General features: G+C 37.9%; 1 protein-coding gene across 1 annotated transcript in view; it reads right to left on the bottom strand.

The window, feature by feature from the left end:
* The window catches only part of ZYG11A (zyg-11 family member A, cell cycle regulator), a 63,803-nt gene that overhangs the window by 12,582 nt on the left and 30,290 nt on the right, over positions 1–20,931 (bottom strand). Inside the window, exons 4-10 of the mRNA XM_082372115.1 lie at positions 10,421–10,561; positions 8,233–8,409; positions 5,928–5,992; positions 4,496–4,595; positions 4,344–4,397; positions 736–897; positions 358–402 (exon numbers count right to left, since the gene is read on the bottom strand). Of these exons, the coding sequence (XP_082228241.1) occupies positions 358–402; positions 736–897; positions 4,344–4,397; positions 4,496–4,595; positions 5,928–5,992; positions 8,233–8,409; positions 10,421–10,561 (744 nt within the window). The remainder of the gene's footprint in view (positions 1–357; positions 403–735; positions 898–4,343; positions 4,398–4,495; positions 4,596–5,927; positions 5,993–8,232; positions 8,410–10,420; positions 10,562–20,931) is intronic.

Raw genomic sequence — 20,931 nt, forward strand, 5'->3', positions numbered from 1 at the left:
GTTCAGAGTCAGGCCATCCTAGAGCATCTAGGCCTAGCTGAGCCACCAGATGACTGCAGCGACATGAGTAACTCCACAGAGACCAGCAGAAGACCTGTACAGCTGAGCTGAGTTCAAACTCTTGACCCACAGATTCATAAGTGAATAAAATGGATGCTGTTTTAAGCTGTAGTTTGTTTACAGCAATAGATGACTCATATACAATGGTATTTACTTTATAGGGATAGTGTGAAGATTAAACGAGTTAATGCATGTAAACTGCTTACAAAAGTGCCTAGCACATAGTAGGTACTACATGAGTGTGAGCTTTCTTATTTTTTTAAGTAATTAGAATTAACTCAAAACAATTCACCTTACCAAAAGACCAAGTACTTTCCTTTGTATTGTTGACTCTGAAAAAGTCTGTGAAAAGAATACACAGGTTACTTTATCATGAAGAAAAGAACTTTACAGGGACTTCCCTGGTGTTCCAGTGGGTGAGACTCTGCACTCCCAGTGCAGAGGGCCCAGGTTCAATCCCTGGTCGGGGAACTAGATCCCACATGCATGTCACAACTAAGAGTCTGCATGCCACAACTAAGAAGCCCTCATGCCGCAACTAAGAGTCTGCATGCTGCAACTAAGAAGTCCGCATGCCACAACTAAGACCAGGAGCAGCCAAAATAAATAAATTAAATAAATAAATAAATATTTTTAAAAAGGACTTTACACATAAACTCAATCCTGTCTTCCCACCTCCAAGACTTGAATGAAGATCGCCAATCCTTGATTTTCAATAAAGTGCTTGCAGGCAGCTGGAGATTCATCTGTAAGATTCCAAAGTGCTTTCAAAGTAAACAAGAAGGTGACATCATCTAAATTCTCAGTAGTCTTTTGTTTTACTATTGCTAGAAGTTCCTAAAAAACAAGAGACAGGGAGTAAGATGCCCTAGTGACTGACTCAATTCCAGTATAAGGAAAGCAATGGTTAAGAAAAGCTTTAGAATCAAACCTCGGTTCTAAACCCAAGTTCTACCACTTAATAGCTTTGTGACCCACTTTCTCTCTATAAAATGACTTACAACTATTTTTTAGGGTTTTTGTGAGGAAAAATACTAAAGTTTATCAAGCACTTAATCTAGTTCTTGGTGCTTGTTAATAAACCTCATAGTCAAGTACATATCGGCTATTCCATTATTCACATATTGAGAATGTTTAGTCAACACCTTTTGGAAGTCAGGCACATATTCAGATAAGAGTGACAGATTAAAAAAAACAGTATATCTCAACTAAATAAAATAATTTTTAGCTTTGGTAAATGCTCTGAAGGAAACACATAAAAGCCTAAGAATTTTCTTTATAAAAAGTGGGAGAGGGAAGATTCCATACAAAGGTAATACGTAAAAGAGACCAAAAGAAAAAAAGGACAAGGCAGCTAAGCAAGGAATGAGGACATAAAATGGGGAGGGGGGCAGATATTCCAGGCAAAAAAAAAAAGTTTGCTGTTCTACACCACTGAGCAGGTCAGTATGGCTACAGGATAACACTAGTTTGTAGTATAATATGTCCTAATAGCTTGAAGAAACCACTGACTTATTTAACAGAGATTCCAATATACCATTTCAAATCAGAATTTTTCTAGACAAAAGTTAAGCTAGTATTCATGCTTTCTTTCAAACATACTAGACTGTCATGTGAAAGGAAAAAGACAGCCATTTCCACTTAACCAGCTAGTGAAAAGATACATAAAATATAACAACGCTAAACAAACCAGATTATGTCTGTTTTCAGGAGGAATGAGACCATCTCAAATATTTTACCCAACCAGGAGAGAACATATCAAGAGAATTCACAAAAATAAAGCTGTTAGAGCCAAAAGAAGAATATGAGTGCACACCACACTGGTAGCAATCACCTAGACAGCCAATAGGGTGAGTGGCAGCAAGGGAGGGAGCAGAAAGTGAGGCTGACCTGGAAAGTAATGACAGCTGTGGTCAGGCCCATGGTTAGATGCTTAACATATTTTATCTTAATAATACTCAAAATAACTGCAAAATATTACTCCCATGTCCAATGCCAGTTTTTCAGATAAAGAATCTGAGGCGCAGAGGAGATAAGTAAATTACCTAAGGGCTATGGCTAGTTAGTGGCTGAACCTAGTTTGTTTTAATCTAAAGCCTGAACTTTTTTTTTTTTGAATTTTTGAATTTTATTTTATTTATTTTTTTATACAGCAGGTTCTTATTGTCATCCATTTTATACACATCAGTGTATACATGTCAATCCCAATCACCCAATTCATCACACTCCCACCACCACCCCCCCACCGCTTTCCCCCCTTGGTGTCCTTACGTTTGTTCTCTACATCTGTGTCTCAATTTCTGCCCTGCAAACCGGTTCATCTGTGCCATTTTTCTAGGTTCCACATATATGCGTTAATATACGATATTTGTTTTTCTCTTCCTGACTTACTTCACTCTGTATGACAGTCTCTAGGTCCATCTACATTAAAGCCTGATCTTTTGGTACCACTACCTAAAATGGTTTCTCCAAGAACTACAGGGCTACACTTCCCTCCGTGTTACTTTAAGTACTTGCTCTCCATATCAATATCTATCTCTCTCTACCTCTATCTATTACTGTTAGCATTCCCAGTAACTTCAGTGTTCTTCCACCACATCATCTTGGCAAAACTCCTACCTTAGTTAAACCCTACTTCATGCCCCACCTCCAAAATCTGAATATTGAAAAAGACTGTGCTCGAGTCTTACTCTTAATATCTGCCCCAAAATTTCAAAAGGGCATTCAACTAACTGTACCTGGCAATCCTACTATATTTCTCAATGAATTCACTCCAAAGACTACTATTTCATAATTCTCACTCCCCGAACTTTAACTGTCATCTTCTTGTTCCTCTCATTTGATCAATTCATCTAAGTTTTCACTGGGAACCATAGCTATTCTTCTTAACAAAATCTAACCACCTGCTTGCCCTTGCATCAGTGTACTCTGCCTTCCTTTTCTGCTCCAATCTAAAGCCAGCATCTGGGACTTTCCTGGTGGTCCAGTGGCTAAAACTCCGCGCTCCCCATGCAGGGGGCCCAGGTTCGATCCCTGGTTAGGGAACTAGATCCTGCGTGCATGTCGCAACTAAGAAGTCCACGTGCCACACAAAGATCCAGCATGCCGCAACTAAGACCCTTTGTAGCCAAAATACATAAATAAATAAATATTTTTTAAAAACCCAATGACAAAAACTTCTCCTTTAAAAAAAAAGAATAAATTCAACAATATAAAAATTTTAAAAAAATTATCGTGTACCAAATCATGCCATAAATAAAGTAAAAACAGACTAACAGCCAACTGGGGAAAAATTACATGCATCTTATAAACATAAAGGAATTCTATAAATTAGAAAAAAGCCAGCAACCCTAAAGAAAAACTAAAGGCCATGAACAGACAATTCACAGAAATTATAAATGACTCTTCCAAAAAAAAAGATGGCTCAAGTCTCACCTCAGAATAAGAGAAGTGCAAATAAAACAATGATGTACATTTTTTCATGACCAATGTTAGCACAATCATAATGTAGATACTGATTTATTAAAACTTGTAATATAAATTTATTGAGGGTTGGGAAAGGAGGTAATTTGTAGAGATATATGTAGGAGAGCCAAATTCTTATTTACCATACCAGCAGAATCACGAGATAACATCTAAAACTGATAAATCTTTTTTTCTCTTTTTTTTTAATTGCAGCATAGTTGCTTTACAATTTTGTGTTAGTTTCTGCTGTACAACGAAGTGAATCAGCTATATGTATACATATATCCCCTCCCTCTTGGACCTCCCTCCCACCCCCCACCCCCGCCATCCCACCCATCTAGGTCATCACAGAGCACCAAGCTGACAGCTCCCTGTGCTACACAGCAGGTTCCCACTAGCTATCTATTTTACACATGGTAGTGTATTTATGTCAATCCTAATCTCCCAATTCGCCCCACCATCCCCGTCCCCTCATGTCCACATATCTGTTCTCTATGTCTGTGTCTCTATTCCTGCCCTGGAAATAGGTCCATCTGTACCATTTTTCTAGATTCCACATATATGCTTTAATATACGATATTTGTTTTTCTCCTTCTGACTTACTTCGCTCTGTATGACAGACTGAAACCGCAATTATAAGCATTTTATTTAGAGATATGGAGAAGAAATAGCTATATAAGTACAGAATAGTTTCTTCTGGGTAGCAGGTCTTACAGATTGTTCATTTTATAAGCTTTTTAAAATGATTTAATTTTTTAAACTATGTTCACAAATTACTTTTATTGAAAAAAAAGTTATACAAGTGACAATTAACCTACCTTAACTGCCATGAAGAGCTCTTCTTTAAGTTGTGCAGTTTGCTCAGGTGAGAGCTATAAACAAACAAAAAGCCGAAAGTGAAATGTTAGACCTCCATCAAAGCTCCACCAAGACTAGGGAGAGAGAAATTTTGCATCTAGCAACCACATACCTGCAGGGCTAGAATAGAGGTTATGCTCACTGCCATTGTTTGCATCTTGGGGTTTTCATGCTTACAGAGCCATCTCATAACAAATTTGGCAGCATCGAACCTAAAAAACAGTATTTTTCTCACAATAAAGTTTGTGAAACTGTACATGAGAAGTGAAGAAATCAGTTAGCCTCCCCAACAAATCTTGTTTAACAAAAATAGTCTTGGACTTATAAAGCCTCAGCTATGAAAGCAAAGAGCATTTGGCAAAAAGAAGAGAAAATCAGAAGAGGAAAAGGAGAGCATGCAAAAAAGAATGTGAGTGGGAATTCCACAGCAGTCCAGTGGTTAGGACTATGCATTTTCACTGCCAAGGGCCCAGGTTCGATCCCTTGTCAGGAACTAAGATCCCACAAGCCACGAGGCATGGCGAAAAAAGAAGAACGTGAGCAAAATGCACAAGATTCAAAGATGGACAGACCTAAAAAAGACTTATTTTTAGCACTCAGTTTCAACTATGATGGGTCTGAAAAAGGAAATAAATTCCCCAAGAGGTAGTAATTTATAATCTGACTTGCAGACAGTGCTAAAATGCCACAGCATTTAGCAAATCACTTAGCTAGACAGAATTCATGGCCCTTTATTCACGGCTTTTACTCAGCTCCAATAGATGATTGCTATATAGGAATGAAGACCTGTTGAAAAAGAGGTTCCAACTTGTCAAAAGAAAGTGAAAATACAGATTTTTTTTTTTTAATGAGGAAAACCACCTTCCCTACTGTACTTTTAAAAGTCAACTCTCATGTTAAGTACACACTTTAATTAGATTTGAGAATGGCTTAGCCTACAACCTTGCATGCATAAATCATGGGCTTTCTTCATATCAGACTGTGGCTAATTTTCCTGTTGGCAGCAACTATTATTAATGTTTTGGAACTCATGAAACTGAGAGATTACAATGGCCTCAAGAGGAACCCCTCTGGAGTCTACAATGATGTTTTGTGTTTGTTTTTTTTAAAAAAAAGCATTATCAATAAAATAATAACAAAAAGAATGGTTAATATTTAGAACAGCCTGCACTCTTATGCTAGGCACTGTGATAAGTACCTTACAAACATCATATATCTAATCCTCATAAGAGTCACTATTTTACAAATGAGGAAACTTACACACAAAGATAATGAAAGGGCTAGAACTTGATTCGATGTTTTACTCTCTGGCGCCCATGTTCTTACTACCCACTTCCCTAAACTGGAATCACACTTTGGGAGACAACATTTGCAAGTATAGTACTTCCGAACACCTCTGTGGAAAAATCTCAACAGAACATTCTCCCCAAACACTTTATCCCAGCCTTAATCGGACCCTTGCTAGGCTAATAACCAAAAGCCAACAGTGCTCAGAGTAACACTGGTCAACATCCCAAAATCAGATAATCCAATTTTATACTTGCCTGTCAAATGGAACATCCACAAGAATCCTGGAATTGGTTAAGGAGAGAAGGCAATTCTTCTGTAACTTAACGGAATAAAGAAAAGTAATTCTGAGCAAATGTATACTCATTCTAAATAAAGGTTCTAATTAAACATTTGGAAGGTGCTACTAATAAGCTTTTCTTATTGAGAGCTCATTGTGTACCTGGTCCTCTCCAAGTTCTTGATTTAATCTTACTATTAAACTCTGTAACATTCATCTTTGCCTAAAGAACAATCCCTTTTTTGGCAAAGAGGCAGTCTCCCTTCTCCCTGAACCCTAGAAGGATCTATGTGGAGAGTTGCCTGCCTGTGTGTCAGTCCAAATCAATTACCAGAAGTCTGGCCCATCTACTGAATGATAAATGTCCTTACCAGATCTCATAACTAATTCTGTGATAGAGCTTCTACTTTCTACCTATGACTGGTAGGGATTGAACTATGCCTTTAAAGATAGGAAAGAAAGAGAAAGGGCCTTCTAGGAAAGCTTTAGGAATAGAAAAATATAACATCTCTTTGAAAGGTCATGAGTAGGCCAGTGACATGCACTGCCATGACAGCAGTGTATGAGGCAGGGATAGCAAACCTAAAATGCCAGCAGGAACTAGGCAGTAACATAAACAAGTGAAGAAAGCAGAGTACGAAACAATAGGGCAGTGGTAGGAATTATGGCAAACTGGAGAATTCATACCCTTCTATAGGGGCAGTTGTTACTCAGCTCCAACTGATGACTGCTGGAATTAAGACTGAATTGAGAAGGATCATCCAACTTTTCAAGAGAAAGTGGAAATACAGATTTTTTTTTGAACAAGGAAAGACCACCTTCCTTGTTGTATTTTTAATAAATCGATTCCCATTTTAAGTACACACTTCAATTAGATTTGACAAATTTATAAAGATGTGTAACTAATACCACCCACCACCACCACAAGCAACACAAAAAATATTTCCATCACCCCAAAGAGTTCCACTGTGCCCCCTTCCACTCAATCCCAACCCTGCAAATTCCAGCCCCAGAAAATTATACTGTCATTACAGATTAGCTTTTACTAAGATTTCACATAAGTAAAATCATACGGTATCTACTCTTTTGCGTCTGGCTTATTTTGCTCAGCATATAATGTTTTTGAGATTCATCCATGTTGTATATGTATCAGTACCTTCATTCCTTTGTATCACCAAGTAGTATTTCCTCATATGAATATATCACAATATGTTTATCTACTCACCTGCTGCTGGACATTAAGTTTTCAGTTTGGGGGGGATTATGAATAAAGATATTATGAGCATTTGTGTATAAGTCATTATATGGGTATATGATTTCATTTCTCTAGGAGTGAAATGACTGTGTAGCGTGAAAGAGGACTTTCATGTCTAACTTTCAAAGAAATTACCAGACTGTTGAACTGGTGGTTTTATCATTTTACCTTCTTAACATCAATATATGAGAATTTCAGTTTCTCTACACTCTTGTCAACACTTGGTATTGTCAGTTTTTTTATTTCAATCAATCTAGGGGGTGTGTAGTGGTATCTAGGTGTGCAGTGGTATCCAAATGTGCTTTTAATTTGCATTTCCCTGATGGCTAAAGATACTGAGCATCTTTTCATGTGCTCATTTACCATCTGCCTATCTTCTTTGGTGAAGTATCTGTTCAAATCTTTTGCCTTCTTAAAAAATTGGTTTGTTTGTCTTGTGTTACAAGACAAACAGTTCTTCACATTCTGGATAAAAGTCCTCTGTCATATACATAAGATGAACATTTTCCCCAGCCCTGGATTACCTTTTCATTTTTTAATGTCTGTGTGTGTTTGAGCAGAAGCTTCTAATTTTGATGAATTCCAATTTATTATTTTTCTTCTATGATGTGTGCTTTTTGTATCCTAAGAAAACTTTGCCTACTCTGACATCACGTTTTCTTCTAGAAGTTTTATGGTTTTAGCTTTTATATTATTTAGACCTATAATTTAGCTTTTATATTTAGATCTATGATTCAATTCAGTTTAATTTCATACATGATGTTAAGCCTATAGGATGTGCTAAACTGTTAATAGTAGATGTTTCTGGGTAACTGGTTTCTGATCAATTTAAAAATTTTAAACCCTATTACTTATTTATATTTCTTATTTTTTCTATAACAAACATGAATTCCTTACCTATTTCTCTCTCTCCCTCCCTTACTCCCTCCTCTCTCTCTCAGGATGAAAAATCAGAACTAAATAAAAAATATTTTTCATATATTTGTCCTCAAGTAAGAAGCACAGTCAAATATTCAAACCAAATTACCTGCTGGTAATGGGGGAAATTTTTCAGAGCCTTGAAAAGTAGACAGGTAACCTCTGACAACAGACGAACAGGCATCCCCCTGGCCAGGTCCTGGCGTGTTAAGTTGAGGGTACAAGCACTGGCTGTGAACTGCACTGGCAAATCCAATGGATGATTCCTCATTCCTATAGCCACAAGCTGAAGATGAACTTGTTTTTAGTGGCATGTGACAACATTAGCATTCTTTACACAGTCTTATTTTTGTGTTAGTTGTCAAAAATATTTGCTCATTGGGACAAAAAGTAACAGATTTTCCCCTTCCTTGGCATTTATTTTTTAGGACACCAGCAATACCTTTCAATCCAAATGTAGCCATTAACTAGCTGTGTGACTTTAGGTAACTCACTTCCTTTCTCTGGACCTCTGTTTCGTCATCTGTGACTTCACAGTCATTTATTGAGCCTCAATCCACCCAAGACATTATGATAAGCACTACAGGGGACACAACATCAATCACTTATACCCTACTCCTGAGCATAAAGCCTTATGAAAGAAATAAGGTATGTAAACAAATAACATTGTAAGGGAGTTCAAAACATGAAGCTGAAAAAAAGCACCAAAAAAGAGGTGTAAAGTGCTGCCTAAGGTGGTTATGCAGGGAACGATCATTTCTGGTATGGAAGTCAAAAGCTTCATTCAGAAAACGCATTTAGGCAGGGTCTCAGATGGGCTCTGGATAGGAGATGGAGGTAGGGGTGGAATGGAGAGGAATTACTAGGGAAGGGAAATGTGATAAGGAAAAACATAAAGCGGACAAAAAGATGGGATGAATCCACCAAGAGAAGGGGAAGAAATCTGAATTTGAAATAATCTGAAAAGTGGTAAAACCTAACATTAGGGAGTTCCCTGGTGGCCCAGTGGTTAGGATTTGGCACTTTCACTGCTGTGACCCGGGTTCACAATCCCTGGTCGGGGATCTGGGATCCCACAAGCCACGCAACGCAGCCACAAACAACAAAAACACCTTAACATTAGAAAGGCAACTAGAAGACAGACTGCGTAAGACCTAGAAACAAAGGTAAAATGAAGGTGTTCTACTAAGCTTAGACCACACCTGCTCTTAACATTCAGGGACAATGGTCTGCTTTGTCTATCGAATAGGGATAACCATCCTTACCCACCTCAGAGACCAGTTTGCTGATACACGCATGAACCATGATTTTATGAACTGTTAAGAGAGCAGAGCCCCTTACTTTGACATCTACATGAACTCAGACCTGGGATACACTTCTCCTATGGAAAATGTCTTTTTTCTATATTGCTAAACTGCTCTTAGGATTTCACTGGATTGCCATCATTGGCAATATAAACATGTATGAAGTAAAACAAACATGATTTTCAAAAACAAAAATCACACAGTCTTAGATACAAAAAGCACTTTTCGAACATCTAATTCAACCTCCTCCTTACAGATGGGAAACAAAGATCCACAGTTTTTTCCTTTATACAGTACCATTTTTAAGTTATGAATAAATCTCATCTCCCATGGTACAGAAATAGCCCTAGTTTTACGGAACTACAAAAAATTACAAATGATAAAAACAAGGTGACTTTAAGACTCTTCATTTTTATGTTACATTTAATTTTAAATGGTTGCAGTTTTCCTTCCCAAACCACTTAAAACTTCCAATTACATTTAAAATAAATTCATTCTTCCGTAAACCAAAGCAAAGTTGGCTTGATCGATACTGGTAACTTTACTTTATTCACAAAATAACTTTAAATGGTACACTTGGTTACCTTCAATTATTGTTATTTTGTTCTGTTCTTATTGGGGATACTGTTGTTGTTCTCTTTCAGAAAACCGTATCTTAGATTTTAAAGGGTAAACAAATAAAACAATGTTTAGGCAAAGTGAATTCATGTTTAAAGATTAAGTCCTGTTTTAGGCAAAATAGTTCAATGCTTCTGGAATCCCCTGCTCAGACCAAATTCAAAAATTTAAATGATTCAAATTGATTCAGATGCTCAAAACAAGAGATGCTCTAGCAGTTTAAGCCTAACACCATTCTCCTCTATCTGTGAGGGCACTTTGACTCACAATAGAATAAGGCATGTAACTTAACCGTATTCATTGTGTTTGATGAACAACTTTAATTGAACCAAATAATAAGTAGCAATAAAAACTACATTTCTGAGGTGCAGTTACCTTTAAAATAGCAGGCATGGCTACTTGCATTGAAAATGTCTCTGTGAAGAGCCTGTAGAGGGCTTCCTTCATAAAACATGACCTATTCCTGTATCGGCTCAGTGCTTCTGAAATCTGACTCATATTGGCTCCTCCGGCAACCTGGAAAACAAGGATGTTACCAATAGGTTTCACCATTCACCTTCAAGCACAGGCTTTTAGAGCGTGTCAAGTGTTTGAAACAACAGATTTTCACTTAAATGTTTTAAGAGCTTTACAATCTTGATCTCATTCAATCATAATTCTAGTAGGTAGAAGTTCTCCTCAACCTCACCTCTACATGGTGGGTCCAGAGAGGTGAAGTACATTGTTAAATGTAACAAATCAGTTAAGTGGTGGGGCCAGATTCAAATACCATCTCCCTACAACTACATTACAGTTGAGACCGCAACTGAATACTAGCTAGCATGTAAATTCTTAAACAACCAATAAATAACCATGAATGTACGTCTTCTAAGTACTCATATAGAATGAATTAGACAATAAAAGACAGGGAAAAGACCACGTAAAATAACTAAGATGAAAAAGGAGTTGACCGGTTATAGAATTAATTAATATTAATATAATTCTTCCTTGCTACCACTGAAGTAATAATTTCAGAAAGTCTATATATAGACTTTGGGTCTGGAGGATAATGGTATCCTCCATATCCAAACCATCAAATCAACAAAGAATGTAGATAAAACTAGATATTATGCAGTTTTCAGCATTCCTGGGTGGTGAAGAAAAAGAAGAAAATAAAGGGGTAAAATTCAGGATCCTACAAAATGAAAAGAAAAACAACCTCTTCTCCACTCCACCATGACCAGTAGTCGCATCACCCATTGAAGAAACATTACATCATTAAACTGACAGCAGAGTGCTTTTGAATTAGGAACCCTGTCAATTGAATGCCAATAAATAAAAAGATTCAAACCAATTCCATAAAAAGCTACTGTAAGAAATTTTTAAAAAAGCAAATCTACACATTTCAGCTGAGAAAAATTCTTCCCATAAACCAACAACAAATCAGAAGAAAACTGTAACACAGCACTTTAAACTGAGTTAAATCTTCTTAATCAGCATGTTAGGATGTGAAAAAATACCTTCAACAGAAAGATGAAACAAGGGATGATTCAACTCAGGAAAAAGACAAAATCATATCAAACATAAAAATTAAGTTACAAAGTACCCAAGGAAGAGTAGAGTTGAATAAATATTTAGTAAGGAGAAGAAATGCAAGAAATAAACAAGAGAAAGAAATTTTAAGAAAGAAGAAGTAAAAAGGAATCTAAGATTGAGTGCTTATATAGAAAAAAATAAAGAAGATCCAACACACATATACTTGAAGTTCCTGGGGAAGAAATGAACTAATATTTAAAACTACTACCAAGAAAAACTTCCCAGAAATAAAAAAAAGACCTAAATCAATACACTGAAATAATCCACCAGCTACCGGGGAAAACTGACCCAGATCAAGTCTGAAACATAGCAAAATATAAGGATTGAATTTAAAGATAAAGAAAAAAATCTTCAGGGCCTTCACATAAAAAGATCAAACAAATTAGAGAATTAGATTGTCATCAGACTTAACAAGCAACACACAAAGCAATGTAACAGTGGACAAGCATTTTCAAGAAATAAGGAAAAAAAAAAGGTAAACAAAAGAGTTTATATCCATGCTTGCAACTTCTAGAGGAAGTCTGGACAGTAAATTGTGGTTCAATTCCATCAATTTCAGCTCTTACCACAATAACAGCTGTCCATGCCCCAACCCACCCCCCAGCCACCAGCACATGCTCCTAGAGCTCCCTGCACTTAGCTTGTGAGAGCCCATGTGGGAAAAAGGACCCTGCCCTCCAAATATCAGGGATCTGTGCTCTGATCACTGCTTGCTGCTTCTGATAACAGGTACAAAGAGGTGGGCAGCCACTGTTGTTGCACCCCCGCCCCACCAATTGTTCAAAGCCCCTCTCCCACCAGCTAAAGTGACTTCCAGGGGATTTAAAGGGCTGCCCCTTCATTGTTTTCTTTTTCTCCTTTTAGGAGACGTTAATGACTATGACATTCAAAACAACTGCATATACAGAGAAAATTCCAAAGTGACTGCACATGCCCAGGAAAAGGCTCAAAAAAGACCTAAAAAGACCTTAAAGTTTATACTTCAGACTGATCCTCAACACAGACCCAAAATACAAAAGCAATAACAAAAGCATCAAACACCAGGAAAGGAAAAAAACCTGATTTCCAGAGTTGCCATATTATTAGTTTCAAATGTCCAGTTTTCAACAACAACAAAAACAAATCATAAAGCATATTAAAAAATAGGAAAGCATAGTCCATTCAAAAGGAAAAAGAAGAAAAATCAAAAGACACAGTCCCTGGGGCTTCCCTGGTGGCGCAGTGGTTAAGAATCCACCTGCCAATGCAGGGGACACGGGTTCGATCCCTGGTCCGGGAAGATCCCACATGCCGTGGAGCAAATAAGCCCATGTGCCACAACTACTGAAGCCCACAAGCCTAGAGCCTGTGCTCCACAACAAGAAGCCACCACAATGAGAAGCACGCACACTGCAACAAAGAATAGCCCCCACTCGCCGCAACTAGAGAAAGCCCGCGCACAGCAACAAAGACCCAACACAGCCAAAAATAAAATAAAATTTAATTAATTAAAAAGAAAAGACACTGTCCCTGTAAAAGAACTGACAGCAGCGCTACTCAAGCAAGACTTCAAAACAACCAACTTAAAGATATTCAAAGAACTAAAGGAAAATGTAGATAAAGTCAAGAAAAAGAACGAAAGAGAAAACTCAGCAGAGGTAAAAAACCTACAAGGAATCAGAAGAATTCTGGAGCTGAAAAGTACAATAACTGAAATAAAAATTCCCTAGAGGGAGTCAAGGCAGATGAAAGAATCAACAAACTTGCAGACAGGACAATGGAAATTGTGTTAGAGGAACAGAAAGCAAAAAGACTGAAAACAAGGGAACAGAGCCTAAAGAACCTGTGGGATACCATTAAGCAGATCAACATACACACTGCAGGAGTCTTAGAAGAAGAGAGTTAAAGTAGCAGAGAATATTTGGAAAAATATGGCTGCAAACTTCCCAAATTTGATGAAAGACATGAATATAAACATCCAAGAAACTCAAGGAACTCCAAGCAAGATGAACTCAAGAAGACTCACAGTAAGACACATTATAATCAAACTTTCAAAGGCCAAAGACAAAGAATCTTAGAAGCAGCAAGAGAGAAGCAAATCATCACATACGAAGGATCCTCAGTAAGATTTTCTGCAGATTTCTCATCAGAAACTTTGGAAGCCAGAAGACAGTAGGCTGGTATGTTCAAGGTGTTAAAAGAAAAAAAATTGTCAACCAAGAATCCTATACCCAGCAAAACTGTGCTTCAAAAGTGAGGATGAAGCCAAGACATTTCCATATAAAGAAAAGCTGAGGAAATTCATTACCACTAAACTTGCCCAATGAAAAATGCTCAAGGAAGTCCTGCAGGGTGAAATGAAGGAACACCAGACAGTAACAAGAAGCCATATGAAGAAATAAAATCTCAATAAAGGTAAATACATGGGCAATTACAAAAGCTAGAGATATTTCTTAAATGGTCTGTAACTACACTTTTTTGTTTTCTACATGATTTAAGAAACTAATACATCTTTTTTTTTTTTAATTTATTTATTTATTTATGGCTGTGTTGGGTCTTCGTTTCTGTGCGAGGGCTTTCTCTAGTTGTGACAAGCGGGGGCCACTCTTCATCGCGGTGCGCGGGCCTCTCACTATCACGGCCTCTCGTTGCGGAGCACAGGCTCCAGACGCGCAGGCTCAGTAATTGTGGCTCACGGGCCCAGCCACTCCGCGGCATGTGGGATCTTCCCAGACCACGGCTCGAACCCGTGTCCCCTGCATTAGCAGGCAGGCTCTCAACCACTGCGCCACCAGGGAAGCCCAATACATCTTTTAAAAAACAATTATTAATCTAAAAGCTAGTGTTATTATAACTTTGGTTTATAACTCCAAATTTTGTTTTCTACATAAGAGATGACTACATTAAAAAGAATTATTATTTTGTGCTTTGGGGCAGACAATGTATAATGATGTAATTTGGGAACATCATCAATTAAAAGGGGTGGGGACAGATGTAAAGGAACAGAGTTCTTGTATTTAATTGAAATTAAGCTGGTATAAATTCAAATTAGAGTGTTTTAACTTTAGTATGTTAACTATAACCCCCATGGTAACCACAAAGAAAACAGCTATGGAATATACAAAAAAGGAAATGTCAGAAATGTTTAAACCACCAAAAAAAAAGAAAACGAAAAAAAGTCAGTTGAACAAAGAAAACAGTATGTAGGAAATAAGGGACAAAAAAGCTATAAAGCATATAGAAACCAAAGAGCAAAATAACCGAAGTCACTCCTAATCAGTAATTACTTCAAATGTAAATGGATCAAACAAACTAAACCCAAAGCTGGCAGAAGGCTGGAAATAATAATTATTAAAACAGAGAGCAACGAAACAGAGAATAGAAAAATAGTAAGAAAATTGATGAAACCAAAAGTTGGTTCTTTGAACAGATCAACAAAATTGACAAATGGATGGACTAGGAAAAAAACAGAGACTAAGAAAAAAAGAAAGGACTCAAAATACTAAACCTGAAATGAAAATGAAGACAGAAAAATTCAATTCAATTCAACAGAAAAAAAAACAGAATTATAAGAAGAGTATTATGAACAATTACACCCCAATAAACTGAATAATCTAGATGAAATGGGCAAATTTCTAGATACACAAGACCTAACAAGATTAAATCATGAAGTACAGAAAACTTAAATAGGAAATTGGATCAATAATCAAAAATCTCCCAACAAAGAAAAGCCCTAGTCTGATGGGTTCACTAGTAAATTCTACCAAGTACCTAAGGAAGAATAATGCCAATCCTTTTCAAAGTTTAACAACTGGAGGGACTTCCCTGGTGGTCCAGTGGGTAAGGCTCCATGCTCCCAATGCAGGGGGCCCGGGTTTGACCCTGGTCAGGGAACTAGATCCCACATGCATGCTGCAACTAAGAGTTCACATGCCGCAACTAAGAAGTCCTCACGTCACAACTAAGAGTCCGCATGCCGCAACTACACATGCCACAAAGAAGATCCCACGTGCTGTAACTAAGACCCGACACAGCCAAAATAAGTAAATAAATATGTATTAAACAAACAAACAACTGGAGAGGGAACACTTCCTAACTCATTCTACGAGGCCAGCATTACCCTGATATCAAAGCCAAAGATGCTACAAGAAAAGGAAACTAGAGATTAATACTCGTTATGAACAGAGATTCAAAAATCCTCAGCAAAATACAGCCAAACTAAATTCAGCAGCATAATAAAAGAATTATAAATCATGACCAAGTGGGATTTATTCCCAGAATGCAAGGATGGTTTAACATACCATGGTATATTAAAAATCAATGTAATATACCACATTAACAGAATGAAGGGGTAAAAACCACATGATCATCTTATTTAATGCAGAAAAAGCATTTGACAAAATTCAACACCCTTTCATGGCAAAAACACTCAACAAACTGGGAATAGAAGAAAAGGAAGTTACCTCAACTTAATAAAAGCCATATATAAAAAAACCTACAGTGAACATCATACTCAATGGTGAGAGACTGAAAGCTTTTAAGACCAGGAACAAGATAAGGATGCCCACTTACAGAACTTCTACTGAACATAGTACTGGAAGTTCTAGGCAGAGCAATTAGGCAAAAAAAAAAAAAAAAAAAGAAATAAAAGGCATCCGAATTGAAAAGGAAGAAGTAAAATAACCTATTTGCAGACTGTATGATCTTATATGTAGAAAACCCTGAAGATTCCAACAAAAAACAAAAAACAAAAACCCTACCTGTTAGAGCTAATAAATGAATCCAGCAAAGTTGCAGGATACACACAAAAATCAGTTGCACTTCTATACAATAGTAATGAACAATCTGAAAAGGAAATTATGAAAACAATTCTATTTACAATAATACAATAAAGTGCTTCGGAATTACCAAGGAAATGAAAGACTTGTATAATTGAAAACTACAAAACACTGCTGAGAGAAATTAAAGAGGACATAAATAATAGAAACACATCCCATGATCATGGATTAGAAGACTTAAGATGTACTACCGGGTTTCCCTGGTGGCACAGTGGTTAAGAATCCACCTGCCAACGCAGGGGACATGGGTTTGAGCCATGGTCCAGGAAGATCCCACATGCCGCGAGCAACTAAGCCCGTGCGCCACAATTACTGAGCCTGCACTCTAGAGCCCATGCTCCGCAACAAGAGAAGCCACTGCAACGAGAAGCCCACTCACCACAACTAGAGAAAGCCTGCTCGCAGCAATGAAGACCCAACACAGCCAAAAATAAAATAAATTTATATATTAAAAAAAAAAAGATGTACTACCCAAAGTGATCTACACATTCATGTAATCCCTACCAAACTCCCAACGATCTTTTTTGCAGAAATACAAAAACACCTCCTAAATTTATATTGAATCCCAAGGGAGTCACACATCCTGATTTCAAAACTTACTACAAAGCTACAATAATCAAAACAGTGTGGCACTGGCATAAAGACAGACATAGAGACCAAAAGAATAAAGTAGAAAGCCCTAAAGTAATCCCTTGCATACATGGTCAGATGATTTTTCACAAGGGTGCTAAGACAGTTCAGTGGGGGAAAGGACAGTCTTTTCAAGAAATTGTGCTGAGAAAATTAAATATCCACATGTAAAAGAATGAAGTTGTGAAACCTTACTTAACACCATATTAAAAAAATTAACTCAGGGACTTCCCTGGTGGCCCAGTGGTTAAAAATCTGCCTGCCAATGCAGGGGACATGGGTTCGAGCCCTGGTCCAGGAAGATCCCACGTGTCGTGGAGCAACTAAGCCCATGCACCACAACTACTGAGCCTGTGCTCTAGAGCCCGCAAGCCACAACTACTGAGCCCACGTGCCACAACTATTGAAGCCCGCACACCTAGAGCCCATGCTCCGCAACAAGAGAAGTCACCTCAATGAGAAGCCCATGCACCGCAATGAAGAGTAGCCTCCGCTCGCCGCAACTAGAGAAAGCCCACATGCAGCAACAAAGACCCAATGCAGCCAAAAAAATTTTTTTAAATTTATAATTTTTAAAAATCTTACAATAAAAAAAATCAACTCAAAATGGATCAAAGACTTAAATTTATGACCTAAAACTATAAAACTCTTACAAGGAAACATGGGGCAAAATCTTCACAATATTAGGCTTGGCAGTGATTTCTTGGATATGACACCAAAGGAACAAGCAACAAAAGAAATGCAGACAAACTGAACTTCATGAAAAAAAACAACCCAGAGAATGGGAGAAAATATTTGAAAATCATATATCATAAGGAATTAATATCCAGACTACACAGAGAACTCCTATAACTCAACAACAACAAAAACCCCAAGCAACCTGATTTAAAAGTTGGCAAAGGACTTCATCAGACGTTTCTTCAAAGACATACCAGTGGTCAATAAGCTCCTTATAAAAGATGCCCAATATCACTGATCAGTATGGAAATGCAAATCAAAACTTCAAGGGATTTCTCTGGCGGCCCAGTGGTTAAGACTCCGTGCTTCCAATGCAAGGAGTGTCGGTTCGATCCCTGGTCAGGGAATTAAAATGCCACATGCCGCACAGTACAGCCAAAAAAATAAATAAAATAAAAATTAAAAGGGTTATCCCTGTAAAAAGAAAAAAAAAACTTTAATGAGATACGACCTCACATCCATTAGTATGGCTACTACTAAAAAATTTTAAATCAGGGATTTCCCTGGTGGCCCAGTGGTTAAGAATCCACCTGCCAATGCAGGGGACATGGGTTTGATCCCTGGTCTCAGAAGATCCCACGAGCCATGGAGCAACTAAGCCGGTGCGCCAAAACTACTGAGCCTGCGCTCTAGAGCCCGTGAGCCACAACTACTGAAGCCTGTGTGCCCTAGAGCCCACACTACTGAGTAGTTGTGCCACAACTACTGAAGCCCACACACTCTAGGGACCACGTGCCACAACTACTGAGCCCGCGTGCTGCAAATACTGAAGCCCACACGTCTAGAGCCCGTGCTCCGCAACAAGAGAAGCCACCGCAATGAGAAGCCTGTGCACTGCAACAAACAGTAGCCCCCCGCTTGCCACAAATAGAGAGAAAGCCCGTGTGCAGCAACAAAGACCCAACCCAGCCAAAAATAAATTAAAAAAAAATTTTTTTAAAGTCTCTGCTGCTACTTACAATAGCCAGGACATGGAAGCAATCTAAGTGTCCATCGACAGATGAATGGATAAAAAAGATGTGGCACATATATACAATGCAATATTACTCAGCCATAAAAAGAAACAAAATTGAGTTATTTGTAGTGAGGTGGATGGACCAAAGTCTGTCATACTGAGTGAGGTAAGTCAGAAAGAGAAAAACAAATACTGTATGCTAACACATATATATGGAATCTAAAAAAAAAAAAAAAAAAGGTTCTGGAGAACCTAGGGGCAGGACAGGAATAAAGACACAGATGTAGAGAATGGACTTGAGGACACAGGGAGGGGGAAGGGTACGCTGGGACGAAGTGAGAGAGTGGCATGGACATATATATACTACCAAATGTAAAATAGATAGCTAGTGGGAAGCAGCCGCATAGCACAGGGAGATCAGCTCGGTACTTTGTGTCCACCTAGAGGGGTGGGATAGGGAGGGTGGGAGGGAGATGCAAGAGGAAGAGGATATGGGGATATATGTATACGTATAGCTGATTCACTTTGTTACACAGCAGAAACTAACACATCATTGTAAAGCAATTATACTCCAATAAAGATGTTTAAAAAAATTTTTTTAATGTCTCTGCTGACCTTTAAAAAATAAAAAATTTAAAATTAAAAAACAGAAAATAATATGTTGGTAAGTATGTGAAGAAAATGGAACATTTGTGCACTGTTAGTGGCAATGTAAAATTGTACAGCTGCTGTAGAAAACAGTATGGCAGTTCCTCAAAAAATTAATAGAATTACCATAAGATCTAGCAATTCCACTTCAGGGTATATACCAAAAGAATTAAAAGCAGGGTCTTGGGAGTTCCCTGGTGGCCTAGTGGTTAGGATTCCGGGCTTTCACTGCTGTGGCCCAGGTTCAATCCCTGGAACTGAGATCCCTCAAGCTGTGTGGCACGGCAAAAAAAAAGAAAGGCAGGGTCTCGAAGAGATATTTGTATACCCATGCTTGTAACAACATTATTCACGATTACCAACACAGCCAAAACATGGAAGCAACCCAAGTGTACATCGATGATAAACAGACAAGCAAAATGTGGTATACACATAATGGATGTTATTCAACCTGAAAAAGGCAGTATGCCACAACATGGATGAACCCTGAGGACACTATGCAAAGTGAAACGAGCCAGTCACAAAAAGACAAGTACTGTATGATTCCACTTACGTGAGGTAGTTAGAATAGTCAAAATCACAGAGACAAAAAGTAGAATGGGAGTTGCCAGGGTCCCGGGAGAAGGGGTAATGGGAGTTAGTGTTTAATGGGTATAGAATTTCATCCTTACAAGATGAAAAGAGCTATGAAGATGAATGGTGGTGACGGTTGAACAAAATTATGAATGTATGTAAAACCACTGAACTATACACTTAAAAAAGATTAAAATGATAAATTTTGTTATATGTATTTTACCATCCCCTCCCAAAAAATGGGAACATGAACTGACACAGGGTGATTTCCAAGACATACTGCTTAGTAAAAAAAGCAAAGTGCAGAGTACATATACTATGCTACCTATTGTGTAAGAAGAGGAAATTTAAAAACCTAAATATATGTGCTTAGTACTTTGACTATACTCTCAGTCAAGAGGGAAAAGAAAGAACTGCAAACATATCTTCAACTTTTTTTAGTAGGTTTGTGTTTCAAAGTAGTATAGGTGTGGGACTTCCCTGGTGGTGCAGTGTTTAAGACTCCGCGCTCCAATGCAGGGGGCCCGGGTTCAATCCCTGGCCAGGGAACTAGATCCCACATGCATGCCACAACTAAGAGTTCGCATGCCACAACTAAGGAGCTGAAGACCCGCAACTAAGGAGCCCTCCTGCTGCAACTAAGACCCGGCACAACCAAATAAATAAATAAATAATGTAAAAGAAAAAAACAAGTAGTATAGGTGTAGCAACTCTGAAACTATTTTATATGTGTTGTAGGATTAAGCAAATGTGCTGACGCTTTTGAGAGCCAAAGTTCTCACTGTGGAAAAGAGAGATACAAATACAGAATGTGGAAGGACAAAGAACAGTATGAGGATGGTCATTTGGAAATATCACTTTTAAACTTACTTCATCTATTTCTTGGCTCTGTTTGCTGAAAGGGCTTAAAAACACATCTAGTACTCAGATATTGGTTTCCTCCTAAAAGG

The sequence above is a fragment of the Balaenoptera borealis genome (genome assembly GCF_965194805.1).
Source record: "Balaenoptera borealis genome assembly, chromosome: 1".
NCBI lineage: Eukaryota > Metazoa > Chordata > Mammalia > Artiodactyla > Balaenopteridae > Balaenoptera > Balaenoptera borealis.